Source organism: Phocoena phocoena, chromosome 7 (genome assembly GCF_963924675.1).
Source record: "Phocoena phocoena chromosome 7, mPhoPho1.1, whole genome shotgun sequence".
Lineage (NCBI taxonomy): Eukaryota > Metazoa > Chordata > Mammalia > Artiodactyla > Phocoenidae > Phocoena > Phocoena phocoena.
This window is the reverse complement of record NC_089225.1, coordinates 28,838,896-28,859,922: the sequence shown is the minus strand read 5'-3', so window position 1 is coordinate 28,859,922 and position 21,027 is coordinate 28,838,896. Positions and strand designations below refer to the sequence as shown.

Genomic DNA, 21,027 nt, shown 5'->3' with positions numbered 1-21,027 from the left:
TGTTAAGGTTATGATTTCTTAAAAATATTTATTCATCATAATATATAAATGCTTCTAAGAGTACAAGATTATCTCTTGCACTCCTAGAAAACGTTAAAAGCTGTACACACACACATATAAGCCCACACACGAAAAAATGCCAGTGTCCTCCAAGTACCTTGTTTTCTTCTGCCCACTGGTGAATTTAGAGATTCTCTTTCTAAGAAACAAAGTTTCTCATTTTACAACCTCCATTGGATCTCTTTTGCCTACAGGATAAAATCTAAATATTTTATCACGTCCTGTATCTGACTCCAACTCTATTCTCCAAAATTGCCAGGCGTGTGCTTCCCACGAGCTTCTTACTTTTCCTTGGAGGGGTTAGGTCTTTCACGACTCTGTTCATGCCATTCCTGCTCCCTAGTGTGTCTTCTACATTTTTCTTTGGTTAGTTTTACTCATTGGTCAAGGCCAGATTGAAAGGGTTACCTTCCTAGTGAAGCTTCACCTGACTCTCCCAGGCACAATCTGTTTTTTGGTTCTTTGTCAACCACTGAACTTTAACACCTCTGTACCAGCTTCTGCTCATTCACCCATTCAAAAATACTTTCTTATGAATAAAACTGGAAAAAATACTTTTTGAGCATCTCTGTGTCGAGGTGCTAAACCCTGGGGCTACATGGTCACTAAGAGGGCTGAGCGCCTGATCTGGTATTGAACTGTAACTAATCCTTAGGTGATTGTTTTCCTTACCGGACTGTGAAACTGCCTAGTGTAGTAATATTTGCCTTACTTTGTATTCGATCAGCAGAGTCTAGACTTGCACCTAGATCAGATAAGGTGATTAAGAAATGCTCATTGTCTTTAAATGTCTTCTTGATGGAGAATGTTGATCAGTTTTATAAAATCTAACCCCTCAGCGAGGCAACCTAGTATACCTACAATCTTGGCTTTTAAACTTGGAACAGTGGATAATGAGCATCATCGCTGTCCCTGAGATGTTATGGAAGCTAATGACCTTTCGGCGTAAACTTTTTTATGCCTTTAGTGTGTATAAGTCAGATCCTGTGATGGGCGCTTTGGCTCAGCACCTTGGAATGGTCTTCTTCCAGAGAGGAAACACAGTCTTTGATTAAATGCCCTCAGCGGGCAGGGACAGGACACAGCTGGGGTTTGAATAAGGCTAAATCCCATCAGATTGGAAATCAAGAAGCTGCTGCTTTTGAAGATCATAAATCTGGAAGGCAGCAGAGGCAAGGGGCTGTGAGTCCCTGCTCAGAGAAGGTAGTGCCACGTCTCTGTGGCTGCTAGCGCTTCTCTCTGGCTGTTGCTCCCAGAATTACTTTAAAGATGGACACGAGAAGGGATAAGATTTTAACACTCGGACTACTAAGAAGCAATGAAAGCCTTGGAGAAGACCTAATTAAGAATATGAAATGTCATGGAAATGAGGAGGACTTGAATGCCAGAAACTCTTGTTTCATGTCTCCATGTTTTTCTGAAAGGCACAAGCACAACTTTGAATAAAAGAAGAGCTTAAAGCTGCAAGTCTGTTAGCTCATTGCTACCAGCAACTTTAGATCATGGGGTTTTGCCTCATGTGACTTTCCTTGGCTTTGTGATATTTGTATATGTCCCACTCCATGAAACCACACTTCAGCATTTATTGTGGTCGCTTGTGTTCTTGGCCATCAGCCAACTTACTGGCGCCATTGCCAAAATGAAGACATTCAACAGGGGTAAGGAAACCTCTCCTTCCTCAGGCAGCTCCGTGGATGCTGGAGCTGCGTGTACATCTGGCTGTCTCTCGAGCAGCTGCTCTCCCTCCACCGTATACCCCACCCACGCAGACAGCCCAGGCCTCTGAGCTCCTTATTGCTCTAAGTGTTTGCTCTTGGATCCGTGCTTCACGTGTTTTATTTACATGCTTTATTTTTCATTTTATGAACAAATCGATAACTAGACTTACTCTTTATCGCACTGGATTAGCTTTATTTATTCCGTTTGAATTTGATTAAAAAGCTGTCAAACATAAGTCTACATTTATATCAGCAGAATAATTTCACAGAACCGGCTATGAGATGTGTTCAGCTAGAACACAGTTTTCAAAATAAAACAATGTTTGATATATTCTAGACAGTTACCCTTTTGTTTATCCATGACAACTGAAATTAACCATCAAATGGATAAAGCAATCCAAGTCCAGTCAAGTAATCCTTAGGGCATATGAAAAAAAAGCCTTTTTAAAAAAAGTTCTTTCTAGATGGATTTAATGTAATTCACCAATAAAGCATCCTCAGAAGCATAATAAAAATTCTACATAAAATGACATAGCCAGGGAAAAGGAAGATATACAGTCTGATGAAGATTCAAAATGGATGTTAACATTAAAAATGAACAGTCATGCAATTCCTATATAATATAAAGATCAAAATTGCAGGGCACTAATTTTGCTTCTAATTTATAAGACAGTATGTTTATGGGACTGCAAATAGTATATGTAGAAAGACATATCCAGGGCTTCCCTTGTGGCGCAGTGGTTGAGAGTCCGCCTGCCGATGCAGGGGACACGGGTTCGTGCCCCGGTCCGGGAGGATCCCACATGCCGTGGAGCGGCTGGGACCGTGAGCCATGGCCGCTGAGCCAGCGAGTCCGGAGCCTGTGCTCCGCAATGGGAGAGGCCACAACAGTGAGAGGTCCCCGCGTACCGCAAAAACAAAACAAAACAAAACATATCCAATGGCAAATGTTTTGAACTGCCATTTTTCTTCAGAAAAAATGCCATTCAACATGTATTTGTAAATTTCAGCATCTAGCACCAAGGATAGCTGGACTAGATTTACACTTAATGAAAAGGTTCTTGAAAGAGGAAATATGTCTATTTTGGTTGAGATCCTGATTTCCTTTGTTCTATTTAAAAAGTATTCATTTCTGCCTTCTCCCGTCTTTTGGTTCTACTCGTGTACCCGTGGGCGTATGGGCAGAGGCCTGAGGCAGCCAGGGTAGTGAAGAGGCTCACCTGTGTGGACACATACCCACACTCTCAATCACACTCACACTCACACTCACTCACATGTCTACACATACACAACCACACGTCCAATGCCCGGGAGTCGAATTAAGGCTATTTTTGGATATATGCTGTCCTCTGAACAATATTCTATAGCGTGGAGCATGCATAATGCATAATGTATGCCTAGAAGTGCTGAAATGCACAACACTGAAGGGGTTAATGTAGAACACATATAGGCAAATACTGTCAACTATTTTATTCAAATGTTTGGAACTTAAACACAAAATCATCATTAAGTTTTTACAAAATGAGGCATCTGTCACTTGAAAGGAAAAAAATATTTCAGAAATATGTTTACAGAAACGTAAAAATATTAGGCATCGAGACAGATGTGAACATACTCAGTAACTCGTCTTGTCTGTCAGTCTTCCTCCGAGCCAAAGATCTTACTGTACTCGCTCAGCATGAGCTCGGCGATCTGGTTCTGGTACACCATGTGCACCGCCATGTTCCCTGTCTCGTTTTCGGCTCGCAGAAGGGTGGGTCCAAATACAATCCCTAGGCTTTGTGTGGACATGAGGTTCTTGGATGCTTCGGCCACTATCCTATGGAGAGAGAGAGAAAAAAAAGACCCACTGGAGTTTGAATAAAATTGTGGCTACTTTTGAATTATAAAGTTCTGTGATCTTGAATCCTTTTTCTTCGTTCAATTTCGACTTAAAGAAGGAGAATAAGGGCAGTGATTGGCTTTGGCAAAACACAGAATGCAACACAAGCAAAAAAAAAAAAAAAATTCAGGTTCCAGAAATACTACTAGACCACAGCATTATTTAATCTTCTACTCTGTGTGCTTTACTGTATGGAAATAGAACCTATGACTTTTGGGGGGAGGATTCTATCCCCATAATACCTGGCCATTGTGGGTGCTTAATAAATGTTTGTGGAATGAATGAATGAATAAATTAGCAAAACTGAGAAAAATTACTGTGGAGAGTTAACAAGATTCAACCCGTGAAGTGGTTATAGTCAATGGAGGAAACAGGTCAGACATGCACAGAATATATAAGAAGCCAAACACACAAAAAATAGAATAGATACATAATTCATGATGGAAGGACCAAAAAAATAATTAAGTTTTTAGTGATTAGCATGAGTCAAGTATTCCTGACAAATGCTAATTGCAATATGTTTTGTAGAGAGGGTAGGTTCTGGGACATTTAGGTGTATAACAAAATTCTAAGTGTTCCCACCCATTTTACTCAATTTAGCTCACATCTCAATAAAATGCAGAAGCCTGTAGCATTTGCAAAGGAGAAGAGTCCCACTGGAATCAAAGAAATGTTTGCTTATGTGAGGACTGTGGAGAGCTGGAATACCAATGAAACATTAGGATGTGGTTTTATTACTGGTAATGTCTTGCCTGCTTCAACACGGGACTCTTAAAAAGAAAATAAAGCCCCCTCCTATCAATTGAGGCTTTAAAATAAAAAAAAAGAAGGTTTATTCTCACCATTGAAACCCCCTTGGTTTTATATTAAAATTAGGTTTTAGTGATGTTAGGGAAATAGGGAGAGCACGTGGAAGGACAGGGTGGTAAGAAATACTGTAGTCTGCATTCCTGCAGGACACCGACCCAAGGGAAATATAAGCTCAGAGAATAAAGTGGGGCAAAAGAATAATTTACTGCAAGGCAGTGGGGCATCCAGTCTCAGAGCCCACTGGGGCACTGGTTGAGCTCTAGCGGACTCTGTGTTTGGTCTGTGTGGGCCCACCTAGTCCCCACTCAGAGGAGGCAGGAGGAAGGAAGACTTGCTCTCTTTCCATCTCTCCACAAACCCAGATCTCTGACATACCATTTCGGTGACCAAGAGCCCATGCCTCCTCTCTCCTGAAAGAGACTGAGAAGGGCCAAAGCCTTCAGTTTGTGACTCCCCACAAGATGTCAGCAAGATGTCACTGACCTGATCAATATCAGTAGTAATCAAGGAAAATCAAGTATTATTCTAAGCAAGTTTATTTACTTATTGGCCACAGAGGCATGCGGGATCTTAGTTCCCTGACCAGGGATCAAACCCGCACCCCTATTCCATAGTGGAAGTGCAGAGTCTTAACCACTGGACCGCCAGGGAAGTCCCTATTATTTATTTTTTATTTAATTTAATTTTTAAATTGAAATATAGTTGATTTTATTCTAAGCAATTTTGGGGTCTCATTTAACTTCATAACAATCCCATGAGGTAGTATCTATTATTTAAGCCCTTTTGACAAACGAGAAGACTGAGGCCAAGAGCGGCGAAGTGCCTGATATCACACAGAGCTGAGGCTCAGACCCAGGCAGGTGGGTTGCAGCTCCCATGGAAACATCATTGCCCTGGGGTGTGTTATGGCTCCTATGCTTAATAACTGGGCTGACATGTCACTCTACCATCTTCCACATGTTATTGGTCCTTCCATAAGGGGGTCTGGAGTTTTATTCCTCACAGTAGCATTGTGATTGACAGCCTGGTTACAATGGATTTATTGTGGGGAAAATTACTCTTAAACTTGGACTAAATATTCAAGATATTCTGCCTCCCATTTTCATTTTTCTTCTCCTTCAAATGGAAAGCATTTGTACCTGTGCGTAATGTTGGCATGACTACGTTTCTGGAAGGGATTCTCACATTTAAAGTATCAGTGAGTTATCAGAGACTTCAAGTTTAGAGTTTCCTTTGGAATGTAAGAAACTGTGCCACTTTGCTACTACATTTACCAAAAGTCTGTAGAATGATTTTAAAACACTCTCCTAACCTGGAGTAGGCACAAATGGAGTGGGGCCTTGCTTCTCTTTAATACACCTATTTACCTTGGCTTAAAGTCTCTCTTGAGCCTCTCCCAGACCTCTTGATTATAAAAATCACTTTTATGATTCACTGTGAAGGAAGACAGTTTTTCTCTTTTGGATTTAAAGTAATACCTTTTTGGGATGCTAACTCATTCATTGACTATGCCACAATAATAATTTAAAATTTTGTTAAACAAATATGGAGAGAGATAACATAAATGATCAATTAATTATTAGGTAAAAGTTGCTTTAAAAACATTACCCATAGGTAGCAAAGGTCTAGGCTGATAAGAATTATCTATCAGAGAACAGGGCTCAGAAGGCATGGGGCATGAAGAAGGTAAAATTAAAAGCAAAAGTCTAGGGCTTCCCTGGTGGCGCAGTGGTTGAGAGTCCGCCTGCCGATGCAGGGAACGCGGGTTCGTGCCCCGGTCCGGGAAGATCCCACATGACGCGGAGCTGCTGGGCCCGTGAGCCATGGCCGCTGGGCCTGCGCGTCCGGAGCTTGTGTTCCGCAATGGGAGAGGCCACAGCAGTGAGAGGTCCGCATACCGCAAAAAAAAAAAAAAAAAAAGCAAAATCCTATTCAAGTATGAAGGTGAATGGCTGATATAGGGCCAACAGGGGAGAAGAAGAACATTAGGATCTGGAGTTTAGGGAGACTGAAAGGGGAAAGGGGTGACCTCAAGACAGATTGATGATGGGAGATATAGTTTCCTACTTAATAATGGCTATAATTTCAGTCAATAGCAGGAACAATGAGATTTGGGGTATAACTGGGAGCCAGAATTGTGTCAAACTCAAGGTGAGGCTAGAAATCAAGGGACGTCCAAGAGCTGATTATCGGAAGGGACAGTTGTGGCTGTCATTATTGGAGATTATGGGGGTAGAAGCTGGGAGAGGTCTAGGCTATCTGGAGGAACTGGCGTGACTGGAGGGGTCTCCAGGGCATACAGGAAAGATACAGCTGGTGGGACTCGAGCTGCGAGAGGAGAAAACGAAGGCTGAAATGGGACTAGATTATTTTTTAATTTTCCCAGTGTTCTCTATATTTTTCCTGCTCAGCAAAAGTCCTGATCTGAGAATCCAGAGCAGGACCAAATCTAGAGGAAAGCAAGGCTGTGTTTCAATGGAGTGAAGAGTAGGAGGCTACAGCGGGCTGTCAGAGCCCCCTCCGGGAAAGGATTCGCTCTTGGCCAGTGGATCATGGGAGAGGACTCCTGTAATGGATTTCTGCCAAGTCATCGGTTTCCTAAATTTCCCATGGACAAGTGTTCACTTTGAGCTCTTCTGAGTGTGTAAATGTGGAACATTCATGCCATCTCAACCTGTGTTACTTGTGTCCATTTCTCTTCACACTCTCTGTGTGACTTTAATAAAACCAGTTTTAACTAATGGGTGCTTTCAAGTAATCTTGTTACAAGTAGATTTTACCAAATAACACTTAGTGTTGTATTCTTGTTATATTTGCATTACTGCAGGTTAAATTTTCTTAGCAGCTTGGAATTTTTTCCAAGTTGGGAAAATTAAGTTACTTGCAATAACTTTTAGAAAAATCAAATGTAGTTAAGAAAGAATGTTAAGAAAATGTGGATATGTATTATACAGAATGCATGCTTTCTTGCCTATTCTGTTACAAAACGTGTGCTTGTGTGTGTGTGTGTGTGTGTGTGTGTGTGTATGTATTTCATTGGCAATTTATGTTCTGAATATCAACCAACCAGTAGTTGGTATATTGAGAAATCAATCAGTCTTTAGGTTAGAAAAGATGCTGAGGGTGAAGACTATTTTGGGGTCGAAGTCACCAACTACCAAACTGTATGATTCATGTAGATAGACAAAAATATTCTTACATCAACATTCACATTAGATTAAACCCCTTTATAGTAGAGTGGTGATAGATATTTCTAGCAAAGAAGGCTCCCAAACTGGGGATGTCTGGAAAATGTATTCATGCTGTTATGGATGTATTCATGCTGTTATAGACTTCACTATTCAAATGTGAACTTACCTGCGCTGTACCTCAACAGACTCTTAAATAGTTAAGTGGTTGATTTAGGACCACATAAGTAGTCAACCACAATGTCAAAATACAGCTAGAATACAATCCTACGAAATTATTCAAATCTCAGTTTTTCACTTCAGATCAATGGGTGTCATAATTTCCACTCTCACTATGGGGACTATCTGGGCATTGCAAGTGTCATTATTTCTGAAGGCTTCAACTAGTAAAACATATGTAGAGGAGATATAGAGGCTATCGAAAGAAATAAAAGCCCTGCATGGAAAAAAATGCAATCTAGTATGTAAGATGGAAAACTCTCAAAAACAGTAAGTTGTACTTCCAGTAGTTTAAAATGCAGTTGAGTTGTATTATTGGAGGGGAGGATCTGATTCAGAAACCAAATAGATTTTTACTATGGGTTTGGCAGTACTTCCAAGACAGCTTTCACTAAAGTGAGTTCCGCAAAACACCATCTCTGTGACATACTTCACAAAAATAGCAATCTGGAGTAAGAAAAGTTTTGGAGAAAATTATATGCCATTTTTCTTTCTTGGAAATTTACAATGCACAATAGCATAATAAAGGCTCTGACAAGTCCTGCAGAAAACTAACCCTGTTCATCTTTGTGTAACTCTTGTGCTAACTTACTTGCACGTTGTGGATCCTCTTTCTTGAGAGACAATAAACAGCATACATTAAGAAATGTTACTTCTAGTGTGCTTTGCTAAGGATCTACTAAGTCTGAAACATTATGGATTTCACCCTCCTATGCCACCCAGGCTTCAGAACTCCATAGCAGCTAATTCAAAGAGGTCAGATTGTGGTCATTTCTGGCAAGTTCCATCCCTCGGGTAGGGCTTAGATTTCATCTGGCCTTAAACTCCATGACAGTGTTGTAAATTTTGAGCTACAATTTAACCTGTTTTCAGCAAAGAAATGAAAGAAGCTCCCTTTTTAGGACAAAACAAAGGCCAAAAGGCAAAAGACCACATCTGAATGAGAAAGGTGAGAGCAGAGACATGGTTGAGAGATTACCACACAGTAAATTGATGGATGGTAAGAAGGTGCAAAAACATTTAGATCTTAGATCAATATTTGGAAATTCTTCTACATGTTTGTTTACTCACCATTAGATTACTCCCAAGAAATCCTTATAGCAAAGATACGTGATTTGCAGCCACGTGAAGAGCTCAAAGTTTAGTGCCTGTGAATGCTTGACTAATAGGAAAAATACCCCAAACTGCAACTCTTTTGAAAAAGGCTATTTATTAACACTGCTTAGTTTAAAATAGCTTGACAAAAATAATTATGATTTTATGAATTTCTTCACAAAATAGCACTTGATATGTGTTCATTTTAAAAGAAACTCTTATACCGCTAAGTAAATTCAAGTTTATAAAATCTTGAAGTGGGTAAGAATTCATTTTTCTGGCAAGAGATCAAAAAGGTGATATACAGTTTACAGCATAAGAAGGAAAAGAAATACCAGAGCTACTTTTTGTTGGGCCCAAATGGACGGAGCAATGATCCATCAATTTTAGATTATTTTAGAAACAATCTATAATCCAGAGCTATAGGCGCTGGACCCCAGGCAAAAAAAAAAATCCTCAGAGCCTTATGCTGGGTAAGTTTTTCCAAAAGTGAGCTGAATTGCTAACTCAAAGGAATTTCTTAGTTGCTTAAGATCACAGCCAAATGATTCAAAATTAAAGAGAGATTTACTATAAAACTAAAAATTAATGCTGAATTAAGAAGACCAAAGCATTTAATAATAGTCCAGCTCCAAACAGATATACGGATGCAAACTTCCTTTTAAGTTTGTGCTTTGCTGTTACCATAGTGACTTGCAAAGCAAGTAGAAAGCCACATAATTGCCTGCAGAACAAGCCTCAGGTTATTGGAGGTGTACTAAAAATATTCCCTTCCCTATCTCTGGATTGCTGTGATTTTTCCAACAGACATAACTTTAGGATGGTTTAACTTGAATGGGGAAAGTGCGGTGGTAAACGTACTTTTGCCATCAGGTCACACTTGCAAAATACAGCTCATCCACTGTATGTGAAATGTTAATTGTGACTTTGACCATTTCAGTGAAGAGAGGCTGTTAAAAATAGAATAAATTTTCAATGTGCTCAACTTATGTTTCCTATGTGCTATAACTACTTTTGGGGGGGGGGTTCCATGCTAACCATATGCTTGCCTACTCTCAATTTGCACAAACTATACTGCTGTCTACACTGGCCTTTTTATTTTTTTTTAAAGATTGGGGACTTAGCAGGAATTCTACCTTCTCCCTTAAAGTCATGGCTGTATGTTAGAAAAATTTTCAAATATTGCAAAAGCAGAAGAGCATTCACAAATGTTTTTGCATTTAATACTAATGTATTTCAAGGCAGTGATTCACTGGTGATTCAGTCATTTTTTATATGCAAATTTATAAATTAATTGATTTAAACTAATTGTAAAGTCTTCAATTTTATACTTAAATATCATATTATTGTTTTCCAAAGTAAGCAAAAAACTATCCTCCTGAAAAGGAATTACTGCTATATTCCGATATTTTTGCTTTTAAATTATCTTTAAAGCTATGTGCATGTAATTCTTTCAAAGCACATCATGGAAAAGGTACTTTATATGGCAGTCGCACATTCACAGGCAACAGGGCCTTATTCTTTGCATTTATTGAGTACCCTCTTTGCATTGATTTCATTGCAAAAGACTGAAACATTTTCAATTATTCACTTGTTTCATATTTATATTGATTGGCCATTACAGGGAGAGTCTAATGTATCTTTAAAGCAATATTCAGAACAATAAGACAGGAGGAGTGATAAAATAAAAAAAAGTGGCTAGCCCATAGACTTCAAAATGGCTTATTTCTGGTTGGAATATGTATTCTATAAGGTGATAACAACCATGGATAAAATGGGATATCATAGCCAAAGCTCTTACATAGTAGATAATATCAAAAGGAACACTAACAGTAGTTACTATTTGTTGAGTATCTTTTATGTGTTAATCACTGTGCTTCAAATATATCACAATTTTCAAAGGTAGACTTAAAAATCAGCTTTAATTTCTTTTGTTATGATTATAAGGTAATACATTCTATTAGAATTTGAAAATTTAGTAAAGTATAGTAAAGAAAAAACCACACCAGCAACTGTGAACAGTAACTCAAGGTACCCATTATTCATTCATAAAAATCTGTTACTCAGTAGACCTGCTATTACTCAACACCTGCTAGGTGCCTGACGCTGTTCTGGATGTTGAGGATGGTGCAGTGAGTAAAACAAAATCCCTGCCCATATGCAGCATACAATCTAGTGGGGGAGCCAGACAACAAACAATACACTATATCAGTATATGGTGTGATTTCAGGCACTGAGGTACTTCAAGAAAAACTAAGAGAAGTGGTGGTTCTTCCACTGACCCTGGGAGCCTTTTAAAAGTTTCTCATGGCCTAGAATCCATCCCCAGAGATTCTTCTTTACCAAGAATGAGTGGAGCCTGGCTGGCTGTAGATAATACAGCCCCTAGATTATTCCACTGTGTAGAGAGGTGGAAAGTGCACATGTGGCAGACAAGGTGCTCAGAAGTTCTTTCTAAGGAAGGGATGCTGGGGCAGAGAGCAGCTTATGTGCACAAACCAAGGGAAAGAAAACGCCAGGCAAGGAAAAGTAGGTAGAAAGCCCCAGTGGTGAAGTTGGGCTGGGTGGTTCTAGGAATAGAGAAGAGGAGAGTGAGGCAGAGAAGGTAGGAGATGCTGTGGGCGGACTCATGGGCCTTGGTAAGGATTTAGGACTTAATTCTAACAGTTATGGGAATTCAACCTTGGGTTTTGAGCAAGAGAATAACACTGCCAGCATTTAATATAAATGTATAAGTAATTTATTTACATACATATTCAAGAAAATACTTTCTATATAATTTTGTATTCACCGTTTTTCACTTCTATCATGAGCAATTCCCATGTTTTATGTAAGTAGTATATATTTTTTACTCATTATCTTATATGGGACAGAATGGGCTGTACCCTATGATTTCTTAGTAGAAGTGAAATTGATGTATTAAAAAATATTTTTGTGTACTCTTTCTCCACATTTTGGAGTATTTAGGCAGTGGTTTCCAAATGGGGCAACTACCCACTCCCACTCCCCCTATTAGGCATTTGCAATGTCTGGAGACATTTCTGATTGTCATGACTGGGCGGAGTGGGGGAGTTGAGTTGCTATGGTATCTAGTGGGTACAGGCAAAGGATGCTGCTAAACATTCTACAGTGCACAGGACAGTCCCCCAAACAAAGAATTTATCCAGCCCAAAATGTCAATAGTGTTGCTGTTGAGAAACCCTGCCTCAGGGTAAAATAGTAGAAATGTAACAATTAGATCGATGGTTCTGAAACTTTACCATTCATGAGAGTAATTTGGAAACCATATGAAACACAAGTTTGCTGAACTTCACCTTCAGATTTTTGGTTCAGCACCTCTGGAGAAGGACGTGCGAATATGCATTTGTCACAAGTCCCTAGAGATGATACAACTGGTCCCGGGACCACACTTTGAGAACTTGTGCTAGATTAAGATATTGGTTCTCTTTTCTTAAAATATGATAACGTGGGATATGTAACATGACAACCCATAGTCCTGTTAGCATTATTATCACTTGGTTTTATTCTTTTTAAAATAATTGCTAACTTGATAGGTGAAAAATGATTGTCATTGTTTGAATTTAGGATTCTTTGAAGTTAGGAGATGGGGAAGAAGTTAAGAAAAGAACAGCCATGTGGATTTTTTCTTCTGTGAACAATTGTTCATATCACCTGCCTTTTTCCTATTGAGAGCATATCATTTTATTTGTTTACTTAATCCACTTACTTATTTTGTATAACAAAACTAACACATAGTCTTTAACAGCGTGCTAATCAGGAGTATGTAGAATAAAAAGGTAAAATACTCTGGTTTTCTAGTCAAACTCCTTCATGATAACTATAATTAACAGATGGGTGTTCCTTCTGGATGCTTTTCTATCTATCCGTCTACCTATCTATCTATCTATCTATATTTTTTCTTTTTAAAAAAGTACGTAATATGGTACAATTTGCTTTTTTCCCCCTTAACTATATATCATGGGAATCTTTCTAAGTCAGTACATATAAAAATACCTCATCCTTTAAAAAAAATGTTGTTACATTTCATAACATGGAAATAATTTATTTAACCATTCCCCTGCTGATGGACTTTTAGGTTGCTTCTAATTTTTTGCTGTTACAGACAATGCTACAATGAACATCCTTGTACATACAGATTTGTGAGTTTTTTATGTATTAAGGTGCCTAATACTTCATTACTTTTGTTGTACTTATATTCTCCCAATTCTTTTTTTCCTTAATTTTGTTTATTTAAATTTTGTGTGGTCATATCTAGCACTCTTTCTTTTGGAATTTCTATCATTGTTTTTGTTATTATAAAATTCATCCATTTAAATAAATCAGATAAATGTCATTAATATTTTTTCCTAATTTTAAAAAATGGTTTCATTTCATATCCTCTAATTCATCTCAGTATATTTTGCTGTTTGAAATGTGATGGTAATCTCAATCTTCTTTTTCTTCCAAAGCTAGCTGATCCCCCCAACCACATTTCTTGAATAAATTGCTATTCTCCATTGATTTGTGATGCTACCTTCCTACAACTCACAGACACACACACCTGGTATTTTTACTCTGTTGATGACTTCTGTGTGTATTCTTAGCTAGTACTTTGCTGTTTAAATCACGATAACTTTAATATACATTAGGAATCTTCCCATTTTTTTTTCTTTTTCAAATGGGAAGGAAAATTTTCAGATGGACAAAAGGAGCCTGAGAAAGATTGAATAATTTGATCAACATCATGTAGTTAAGTGGCAGTAGCACCTAGATGAAGATGCAGATCTTTATTACTCTGGGAGATAGATATTCTTTCCACAAATAACTAAGATTCAAGAATTTGGGGTTTGAAATCAAGGGGTTTCTTAATGTGGAGGCCTGAGGCCTGAGGCAGACGTGGAAGAGAAGTGAGTCAGAAAGTTGGCACAAGTCTTGGGTGACATATTTTGATTTTTTAATCACCTAACTCACATCCAAGGATATATTTATAGGCGTGAGAAGGATGTTCAGGTGGAAGAAAAACCAAATTAATACATATCGTCTTTTTCTCCAGAATCACACAGTGTTTTAAACTTCTGAGAGCATTCATTTCTCACTGTGAAAAGAAATGCACTATTTGTGAGATTGGTTGAGAGTTTCAGCTATCGTTTCCCTTAGCTGTTTTCTCTTAAGCTTTAACATGGTTTTAGCCATTCAGATTTGACCATGTCAGCAGTAAAAGAAGTCTTAATTTTTATTCCCTGAGCTCTGTTGATCTACCAATAACCATGGATAATATCACCATCCTGGGAAGACACTGCCCTGGATTTAGGGGAGAAAGGCTAGGAAATGTATTACATGTTGGGAGTATTTTTAGAAAAGAAAAAAATATATAAGACTGTTTATTATTCTTTACTTGGAATTTGTCCAATAAGGCAGTTAAAACACTAGTATGTGCTAGTAACATTTTATATAGAACATTGGGGGTTGTGCGTGGATCAGCATTAATTAGGCCAAGCAGAATAAGGCACCTAATTGTAAGATATTAGTGGAAAATACAGAACTTAAATATTTGCCTTGTGATGTTAGATAAAACTAAAAGGAATACTATCAATATGCAAAGTCAGGATTCATCAACCTCTTTTTAAATTTTTTTTTTAATTTCTTTTCACATAGGTGAAGAGAACAGCTATTCCGCTAAGGGCATCTATCAAATCTTCAGCAGTTTTCTAGAAAATTGTTTCCTTATTTAAAAGGTCCCAGAATAGCTGAAAGAGAATCACTTGTAGTTTGGGTGTCAGCATTCATTCGTCCACACTTAATTTTACTTTCTGAGGAAAAACAAGCTTTAGATGTTTCTCACAGTGACTTGACTCTGAGAGGGTGCACAAATAGAGGCTCCAGGGTGAACGTGTGAAGCAGAGTGACAGGCTCCTCAGTGACACAGGGCAGGGACTGATGGTGTTTTGGTTTGGAAAAAAGAACAATCAGGGAAGCCATGATGACTGAAAGCAAAAAGCCATGATATGGAAGAAAAAGTCTACTTTCCGCTAGTAAATCCAGTTCCTGGAATTGGCCCAGAGACAAATTTCACCTCCATACGACGAATTAGAGTTATGAAAATAGACTAGACGCCTTCAAAAGATTCACAGTTATTATAGAAAATTTAGAAAATGTAGATGAGTCAAAATAGAAACTAAAAATCCCTGATAAGTCCATCACTTAGATATTACTATTATTAATATTCGGTATAGATTTTTCCAAGTGTATACTAGAAAAATAGGGGGACTATCTATCAAGGTTATTAAACATTCTGCACTTAAAAAGAACATGAGTTCCCCATCAGGAGGCATTCAGAGATGTTCCAGATTCCTGTATTGAATGGCAAAGTGAATGACATTTAAAGTGTGGTTTGGTTTGGGCTTCCAGATTAATGACGAAAGAATGAACATTCTGGGAAGGTCAAACTATCGTTAGAGATGAGGTGGGATAATATATAATAACTGAGGTTTCTTCCCCACCCTTCCTAATGCCTCTTTCTTTTCTCCAAGATTCAATCAGCAGCATTTTGTCTTCAGTGGAGGGATGGTACAACAGAAAAGCAGAGAAAGTGCTTTGGATCTTTGTAAGCTAGGGCATTTGAATTGAAAAGGACTCGGCCTAAGTGCCCTGGACTCAGAGTTGCAGCGATGGCTTAACCAATAGATTGGAAGGTAGATCAAGAGCCAGGCTGCCCTGCTGCCAGACAAGAGAAAGATTTCTCTGGATCGGTAGAAAGAGAGTTAAAAAGAGAGCTGAGACTTTGGTGAGGTCCCATGAATGCGGCCCAATCCTGAGTCCTTCTTATCCCCCTTCCCTGGGGATGCGGGCTGTTGGAAGGTTTGAGGATTCTGAGATCAGACAGACCCGTATTCCCCTCCTTGGGGAAAACCTAGGGTTATAAAAAAATTCCAGACTTCCTCATGTTCAGTGTATCAGGAATAAAGACAAATTACTGCATGGTGTATCTACGCAAGGGTGGCATAAGATAACTCCACAGTGTCTGTCTGACCAGTGACTGAAACCAAGACCTGGAATTGGAAGTTGGGGATGATGACAGAAAACCAGAAGGAAATGAAGACAAGCCAGGACAGGTGACAAAAGTCAGACACTTACTACCCTGCTTATCTGCTTTACTACCTTTCTCTAGCAGAATGTAAACATCTTAAGGACCAGAACTTTATCTGTTTTTGTTTAGTGCTGTATTCCTAGACCCAGATTAGTGTTTGGCACATAGTACTAGGTGCTCAGTAAATACTTATTGAAATACTGTATAAACGGATGCTCTCCCTGCCCCCCACCAAATGCTTAGGCCATACGTGGCCCTCCAGAACTAGAAAGGATCCAGGAAAATGTCTAGAAGTGTCTAGAAGACACTCTGAACTGACTAAATTTAAATCATTTAGATGAATAGGGCTCACAGGGGAAATTAGTTTCAATTGTGTCACAATATTTACATTTCTGGCACACCTGAGTTTCATACCTACTCCGAGATGATGAGAACACGAAGGCAGAGATGAACAGAGATAATATTTCTTGAGAGCTAGTTAAGGGCCTGTAAGTGTGCAGGGTGCCTTTCCTTCCCATGTATTATCTGACAATGAGATTCTAACATGTACCCAGTTTGAACAAAACTGGTGAGAGGAGTTTAGAATAAAATATAATTTTTATCTGGTTTATACTATGGATGCTTGAAATTAAAGATAGTGACACCATTTTTCTTGGCCATCTAAAATCTGACCATCAGATTCTATTTTAGGTAAAATGCTTGATGTATCTGCAGAAATGCAAACCCCTTCAAAATGTTTATAATACTTGGCTTAAAGACAGAAACTATTTGTTTTGCTTTTACACACATGAATTTATAATCTGTAGTGTGGTGGAGAAATAAAGTTTCTGCATCTGTCCTTGTACATATGGACGTCAGGCTAACTCATGAGTCTACTGTTCAGCACACACCTCTGTAATCACCTGTTATGACTCAAATCTAGACCTTTTTGTGCCTCTCTCAAGTTTCATCTGCTGTTATCCACGCTGAGTTTTCATGCTTGCACATACATTTTATCATAATATTATATGTTAGTCATAAAGTATAATAATAGAGATGAGGGATTTTGAATTTAAAACATTGTAAAATGTGCTATAATTATTAAATATTTAAAAATCACTTCTATCCCACTAGAACTAAACCATGTGATTTGTGTGCTTTTAGTGAGTAAGGGGTGAGACTATAGGTAACCAAAGCTATTTTTAAGTGTATATGAACCAAGCATAAATTAAATAAAGTGACACCAAGGCTGAAATAATGTAAGCAAGCACCAAGTGAAACACTGCAGTGAATTCAAAATAGAGTAGTGTACTGCTACTGACGGTTCCCCTCTCCTGACATGCTGACTTAATTTGGCATCAGGAAGGAAGAGAACAGGATGAAGACAGAGAGAAGGATAAATAGAGAAATGAAGATTATTTTTAGTGTGATCATGACCAAGCCATTCATATTTCTCCTATAGCCTGGAACCAATCTTATACTTATTGGAAGGTGTGACCTTTAAATATTCCTTACTTGCAAAAAGACAAATAGTCTAGAAGCTCGGTGTTAGCTTGTGGAGGCATCTGTCCCGCTTGCTCTTTGCGTGGAGTTTACTGCAGGGGGGGTGAAAATTGTAGACGAGCAAATGTGTTACTTATTCTTTACATTTGCAGACTTTAGGGTAAGTTCTCCTTGACAGCTCCCCGATTTCTTTAACGCAGCAAATCTTTAATCAGTCTAGATACGTTAAAATGTGATTTTTACAGCGAATTGACCTGAGTTGAGTACTTGAGCTGAAATGCGTATTTTTCACCCTCAAAAGCTGACTTGGAGGGAAAAAAAAAATCAGATATTCTATGATATACTTTGCCTTAGTGACAAGATGTTTTGGGGGAAATCATCCAAGCTTGAAATAAAATCTTTATTGAAAGTAATTCTACATTCCTGCCAGTCAGATACATTGTAGGATTAGACCGGATATCCCAGGGGAAAACTACAGTATATGCACCAGGCAGAGTTGATTATTTGGACCTCCTGTCAGTTCTTAACTTCCTGACAATGGCTGAAGCATTCACAGCCGCTACAACTCCGTTTTCATCTTTATTTTGAGAGAAAGTTAATACACTTTACCTTAACTACGCCAAATGTACTGGAAAATAACCCAGTAATAAGATACACCCCGCCTACCAAGTGATATCTGTGTGTAGAGAGCATTTAGCTGTGCATTTTAAGGAAACAAATACAAGGAGCAAATGACAGAAAGATATTGTGATTATTTTTTCTACTTAAACTTTAAAAATTTTCTGGCAAAGCCTCCTGTGTGCTGTCTTAAAATCAACAATGTGTACATAATTATGGAGCCAAATAAATGGCTTTCATTGAAAATTTCCTTCAAATGGCAGGTGGGGGAGGCTTTTCAAATTATTATTGCTAGAGTAATTTGGTTATCAATATTATTTGGTGTTAAAAAGGAAGACACAGGTATACGCCAGGTGACATTTGGCTCCATTTAGAGAATCAACAACAGCCTGGGATGTCACTTTTGAAAAAGTCATAAAATTGTTTCTTTGGATATAATTAACACTGTGACTAAAGAAGAGAGAAAAAGGCATAATCTCAAATTTAGATTTATAGTCTGATTTGCTGTGAAGACAAAACATCCTTGTAGTTCTAGAGGAAAGGAAAAGACATAAACCCCAATAGATGTTTGATAATAACCATGTTCAATTTAAAAATTCAGAACTTAATTTTGTAACTCTCATCTTTTGGTTATATATTTTTAAATGCTTTGCTTGCACATTACCAAAGAATGAAAGCAAAAGGGTGAGGTGGCCCATGACTCACAAGTATAAGGAGAGAAATGATGACTTACTATCATGTTATAGAAAATGACAACATACTCCCCTAGACAAAGAAGTCTCAAGGTGAAAAGTATATGTGTTCTGAGAACTGTATTTCCTACCTGAGTAATGCATTGGTTAAAAAACTTAAGTTGAAAAAACTTTGCTTTTAAATTCAGAAGATTATGAATGTCCTTCAGTGGGTGAATGGATAAACAAACCATGGGATGGAATATTATTTGATTATAAAAAGGAATGAGCTATCAAACCATGAAAAAATGTGGACGGGGCTTCCCTGGTGGCGCAGTGGTTGAGAGTCTGCCTGCCGATGCAGGGGACGCGGGTTCGTGCCCCGGTCAGGGAAGATCCCACATGCCGCGGAGCGGCTGGGCCCGTGAGCCATGGCCACCAAGCCTGCGTGTCCGGAGGCTGTGCTCTGCAACGGGAGAGGCCACAACAGTGAGAGGCCCGTGTACCGCAAAAAACAAAAAAAAATTTGGACGAATTTTAAATGTATGTTGCTAAGTGAAAGAGGCCAGTCTGAAAAGCCTGTATGATTTCAAGTATCTGACATTCTGGAAAAGGCAAAACTCTGGAGATAATGAAAGATGAGTGGTTTCTAGGAGTTAGGGGAGAGGGAGGAATGACTGGGCAGAGCACAGGGGATTTTTAGGGCAGTAGATCTATTCTGCATGATACTATAATGGTGGATATATGTTATTATATACTTGTCAAAATCAATATAATATACAGCAAGAGTGAACCTTAATGTAAACTATGGACTTTAGTTAATAATAATGTATTGATGTTGGCTCATCAATTGTAACAGATGTCCCACACTAATGCAAGATGTTAATAACAGAGGAGATTCTGCATGTGTGTTTGGGGGTGTGTGGGGCTAGATAGCATATGAAAACTGTGTAATTTCTGCTCAGTTTTCTGTAAACCTAAATCGGTTCTGAAAAATCTGTTAATTAAAAAAAAGTAAAAAAAAAAAAAAAAGATAATGAAAGCAGATTGCATTAATTCAGAGTCCGGAGGTCCATTTCCCTGTTTGTCTATCCTTACGGGCACACACATTTGAATGGCTTTGCACTGTATGTCAGTCACTGTGTCCAAAACCATATTTAAGTTTGTTTCTATGAGGAAGCCTTTAAGAATTGTATTCTGATCACTTCGTTATTTGCTTTCTTGGCATTTAAACATTCAGATTGTATTACATTATTGTTGATGGTTTATTTTTATCTCTAAGTTATTTCATGCACATATGTTTTATCTCCCTCAATTAGATTGCAAAATCTTTGAGTTTAGGTGATGTGTTACCTTCTACTTTGCTCCTGTTTTCATTGCAGTAGCAAATTTGGGTATTCTATACCTTCCTGTTATTACAAATTGATTTTGCTTTATAGGTCACTGGCAGGTTAAATTTTTCCTCACCCAGATGTGTTTTGCTCAAGCAGAAAGTGAGCTGAACTGAACAAAAATGAGGTACTCCCTTATACTTTTCTATCTACAGTCAGAGCAAAGCTGTCCACAGCTACTCCTTTTTTTTTTTTTTTTTAAATTAATTAATTTATTTTTTGCTGCGTTAGGTCTTTGTTGCTGTACGCGGGCTTTCTCTAGTTGCGGTGAGCAGGGGCTACTCTTCACTGAGGTGCGCAGGCTTCTCCTTGTGGTGGCTTCTCTTGTTGCGGAGCACGGGCTCTAGGGCGTATGGGCTTCAGTAGTTGCAGCACGCAGGCTCAGTAGTTGTGGCTCACAGGCTCTAGAGCGCAGGCTCAGTAGTTGTGGCACACGGGCTTAGTTGCTCCGCGGCATGTGGGATCTTCACGGACCAGGGCTCGAACCCGTGTCCCATGCCTTGGCAGGTGGATTCTTAACCACTGTTCCACCAGGGAAACCCACAGGCACTCTTGTTAGCTTCTCTTTCTTAAGTCCAGGAGGGAAGTCAAGATCATCAGTGAAACCCTTGAGCCCTTTTCCATGTCAATCCTCTCCCTTTCTCATTTCCCCTGTCTTCTCTTTTTACTTCTTTTGAAAAAAAAATTACAGAGGATGACTGGAGAATTGAATTTGGAAATACAGCAATCTTATGTAACATTTAGAGGTATTTTTTTTTGGAAAAGAGAATTCAGTAAGTGCAAAATATCATCTGTGGATGCTCCAT

At 38.6% G+C, this 21,027-nt stretch overlaps 1 protein-coding gene across 1 annotated transcript in view; it reads right to left on the bottom strand.

The window, feature by feature from the left end:
* Nucleotides 1–3,236: 3,236 nt before the first annotated feature.
* The window catches only part of ARHGAP15 (Rho GTPase activating protein 15), a 630,092-nt gene continuing 612,301 nt past the window's right edge, over nucleotides 3,237–21,027 (bottom strand). The window contains exon 14 of the mRNA XM_065880510.1: nucleotides 3,237–3,597. Within this exon, the coding sequence (XP_065736582.1) occupies nucleotides 3,414–3,597 (184 nt within the window). The 3' untranslated portion in view covers nucleotides 3,237–3,413. The remainder of the gene's footprint in view (nucleotides 3,598–21,027) is intronic.